The 4,315-nt window shown below is 34.4% G+C and overlaps 1 protein-coding gene across 1 annotated transcript; it reads left to right on the top strand.

The window, feature by feature from the left end:
• Nucleotides 1-352: 352 nt before the first annotated feature.
• On the top strand, nt 353-3,051 carry LOC106867144 (neuronal acetylcholine receptor subunit alpha-10; the record flags this gene model as incomplete). Its single annotated transcript, XM_014927194.1, has 2 exons — nt 353-932; nt 2,987-3,051. Coding segments are annotated over 2 exons (645 nt in total), but the record flags the coding sequence as incomplete, so codon positions are not given.
• Between the last annotated feature and the right edge of the window lie 1,264 nt (nt 3,052-4,315).

Here is a 4,315-nt window from a genome sequence, read left to right as displayed (position 1 = left end):
CTCCTCCATCATCTAACAATGGGGCAATAAGCCTGCACCTTTCTTTAATGGAGTGACATTTTAGGAGAACACTTGATTCTTTAGATTCCCTTTCCTTTTCATATGAAGCTGTTTCCAATTACCATTTAGTGATTGAGACACATCCTCCAGAGGTGGAGATAATTTATATAAACCAAGAATTTATGTTGTATGGTGTTTCATATACCTGCGTTCGACTTTGTTTTACATGATGTGTTTGTGTGTGTGTGTATGTGTGCAAATTAAATCAATGTCTGAAACAGTCCAAAATACATCTCGCTTATGACTTTGTAATATTTATAATATTGTAATGTATATTTTCGAATGCTTATAGTATCACCATATTATTTCATCTGTGTTTTGCAGGGCGTCAGAAAACAATGCTGGTTATGTGAACGTGACTGGAAGTAAGATAATGATCAAGCCGTCAGGAAGAGTACGTTGGATGGTGCCACTAATGATAAAATCTTCATGCTCTGTAGATGTTACCTATTTTCCGTACGATAGTCAACAATGTACAGTGCGCTTCGGGTCATGGGTTTACGATGGAGAGCAACTAAACCTCTTTAACGAACCCAGTAAGCCGGATCTATCAAAATACGTTGAGAACAGTGAATTTGTTCTGCTGAACGTCAGTCTTTCTCGCGTTGCAGCCGACAGTGATTGTTGTCCTGGTGACGGATGGCACCCCATGATTCATTTCACAATTGAGATCGACCGGAAGTCTTTGTACTATGATTATATTGTCATCGCACCAACTCTGATGTTGTGTGTGATGACTTTAGCTTCATTCCTGCTTCCTTGTCATTGTGGAGAAAAAATTGCCATAGGACTTACTGTTTTTCTTACGCTTTATGTACTCGAATTACTTGTCGCTGAGAACACACCTGATTCTAATGCAACACCTATCCTAGGTAAGTGAAATCATTTAAAATTATTTTTTTTCTTTATATATCTTGACTTTGTCTTTGAAATGTCAGAAAGCATTCTTATTAAAATGGTTGCATTTCACTGCAGTATTTTATGTAAACTTAAACAGGTTTTTTTTTGATTACTCTTAAACTCATGGTTTTGACCAGTACAACAAACCAACTAGTCTGTCACTCAACATGTTTCATCATCATCATCATCATTTAGCATCTGCTTTTCATGCTGCCATGGGTTAGACAGTTTGACTGAAACTGGTAAGCTGGTGAATTGCACCCTAATTTGGCATGGTTTCTACGGCTGGATGCCCTTCCTAATTTCAACGACTCCAGAAATGTAATGGACGCTTTTTACGTGCCACCAGCATGGGTGTGTGTATATATACATACATATATATATATGGTTGTCACTATTGGAATTGTAACTAAAAATCTTCCCATTGGACATCTGTGATTGCTGAATGTGGCTGGCTTCTCTTGTATATAAAGTGAATTCACTGGGCTGAGCTTAGAATCAATACTGACACAAGCACAATTAAGTAATTGAAATAATTACCAAAAAGTAGAATTCAAAATCACACCCTACTGTTGTTTTTTTTTTATAGTGCTTAAAACTATTTTTATTAGTATTCAGTTCAACATATGTTCTCTTCTATATTTAATTATTTGAAGTCTTCCTGCAATGAAGGAATTGGTTTCTAACAAAGATACAAGGCTTCATCATTGGAATGTAGATAAAAAAACTAATATCATATTTTGAACTTAGAAAAGTTTTACATACATTTACCGTTCCATTTACTGATAGTATTTATTAAGTACATGTTAGCTGGTTGATTTCTTTTTCTGAAAGTTCTAGCTTTTCCAGATTGTCACTCAGGCATTTAATCACAAGACCAAGTTCACCAATTATCATTAGTATAAATGTAAATTTGTAATCTGTATACAGAAGCTGGAGGTTTTGAAACCTCTGTCCATAGTTATCCTCTTTCTTTTTGATTTTCAAAGAGACATTCATATCAGCAAGACAGCTGACCTGTATGACAGAACATCCTTTTTCTTGTGAGTCCCAAACAACAATATACAGCTTATTATGTTTACAGTTGATTTGATGGGAATGTTCTACCAGTATTCTTTCTGTTGATGTTTACATATGTATTTATAACAGGATGGGTTTTTTTTATGTGTCTGTATGTATGTGATTATATATATTCGAGCGAGATCATTGCCAGTGCCGATGGACTGGTTCCTGTACAGGTGACACGTAAAATACACCATTTCGAGCGTGGCCGTTGCCAGTACCACCTGACTGGCCTTCGTGCCGGTGGCATGTAAAAGCACCCACTACACTCTCGGAGTGGTTGGCGTTAGGAAGGGCATCCAGCTGTAGAAACTCTGCCAAATCAGATTGGAGCCTGGTGTAGCCACCTGGTCCACCAGTCCTCAGTCAAATCGTCCAACCCATGCTAGCATGGAAAGCGAACGTTAAACGACGACGATGATGATGATGATATATATACATACACACATATAAAATGAACTCTCTCATCATTAGATGACATTTGAGGGTTCTGCAATTTCTTGTTGAACAACCACACGCATGATCTGTTTATAGTGATCAAATGTTTGTGTTCACATAAGCCCACTCCCTCCATCAAATTGAGAGGTACATGACACATGTCAGATGATGAAATGATTGTAGAGCAATGTGAAATGTAATGTTTTACTCAAGAACACAATGCAATGGTTTGTTGGGGAATCAATACCATGAATTTGCAGTAGTGAGTGCATCATCCTGGCCACTAAGTGATGCACCTTCACATGTGTGTGTATATGCATGTATGTATGAATGTGTGTGTAGATATATGTATGTATGAATATATATATGTATGTATGAATATGTATATGTGTGTGTGTATATATATATATATATATACATACATGTATATATATACATAAAAACAAACTAGCATTTGTGTTTTTGTAAGCATCAAAACGTGTATAGTACGATACAATTAGATAATGATTTTTTTTTCCAAATGCAGAAACGCCATTAGAAAAGCAGAAATCTTTGGTAAACTACCCTTACAAAGAGGAAAAATTTGTAAAGGTGATTTACCCAATATTTCTGCTGTTCTAACGGTGTTTCTGCATTTGGAAAAAAAATTGTCATCTAATTGTATCATAAAATATATATATCATCATCATCGTTTAACATCTGCTTTCCATGCTAGCATGGGTTAGACCAAGCTATGTCCAACTTAACATGAATGTATTGTTAGAACACTGAATTCTCCATTATTAGCCTTGAGAGATTCTATCATCTAAGCATTAGGCGCATAAAAGCAACCACAAAGATTGTAGCAGAAGCATCATGTTTGTCAGGAGTGCCAGAATTCCCATATTACATGATTCCCTTTCACTGAAAATCCTTAGTGAGAGATCTCCAGTTACCACATGGAGAAGGGATATAATAAATATCCTGGAAACAACTGTAAGGCCGTCTATTTACAAATGTTCTAAAATCTTCACAGCCTTGGTTTTTTTTATCTCATTATGGAAAAAAAAAAAAAGATTTTTATATATATATATAGAATGCATGAATTATACAAGCATATATATATATATATATATATATATATATGTATATATATAATACATATGTATATATGATTGTCATCATCACTTCATCACTCAACGTCCATTCTCCATGCTGGCATGGAGAACATATGATACATTTGTTTAGATAAAATGACAGACAGACAGATAGATAGATAGGTGGATTTACACATATCATACACATGCACACTCATGTATGTACAGTAATTAATTAATTTATACTTATTACATTATATTCTTAATAAGCTTGTAACAAGAAATTATTACCTTAAAGACTTAATTAAATTAATCTTTATTTATTTTTTTTTATCTATATAAATACTTTTCCTCTCGGTATGTTTTAATATCATATAATAATTTTAATATCTATCTGTTTGCATGATATCTACAATAATATTTCCAATATGTACATGTTATATACATGCATACATACATACATTGTATACGTCATAAGAATTTAGAAACTTTAAGAGAATGTGAAGTGTGTGTTCAAATTATATAAGTCCACATGTGTAGGTTTGTAATATATCTGCTAACAAGCACACACACACACTCTCTCTCTCACAGTCATACAAATACACACGTAGAATTAATAATGGAACTGCTTGCTTGTGTGACTGATTTCAATTACATGTTTTCTGCTGTAAGCAACTGATGTACTACTGCAAGGTGAATATGTTTGTCTTATCCACTTGTGCTAGAGAAGCCAAAATTATGTGCTCTTCTTATGTTGACGTGAAACTCTGTCAGACAAA

The sequence above is a fragment of the Octopus bimaculoides genome, unplaced genomic scaffold (genome assembly GCF_001194135.2).
Source record: "Octopus bimaculoides isolate UCB-OBI-ISO-001 unplaced genomic scaffold, ASM119413v2 Scaffold_77789, whole genome shotgun sequence".
Taxonomy (NCBI): Eukaryota; Metazoa; Mollusca; class Cephalopoda; order Octopoda; family Octopodidae; genus Octopus; species Octopus bimaculoides.
Note: the sequence above shows the minus strand (reverse complement) of the source record. Positions and strands in the feature narration are given on the sequence as shown.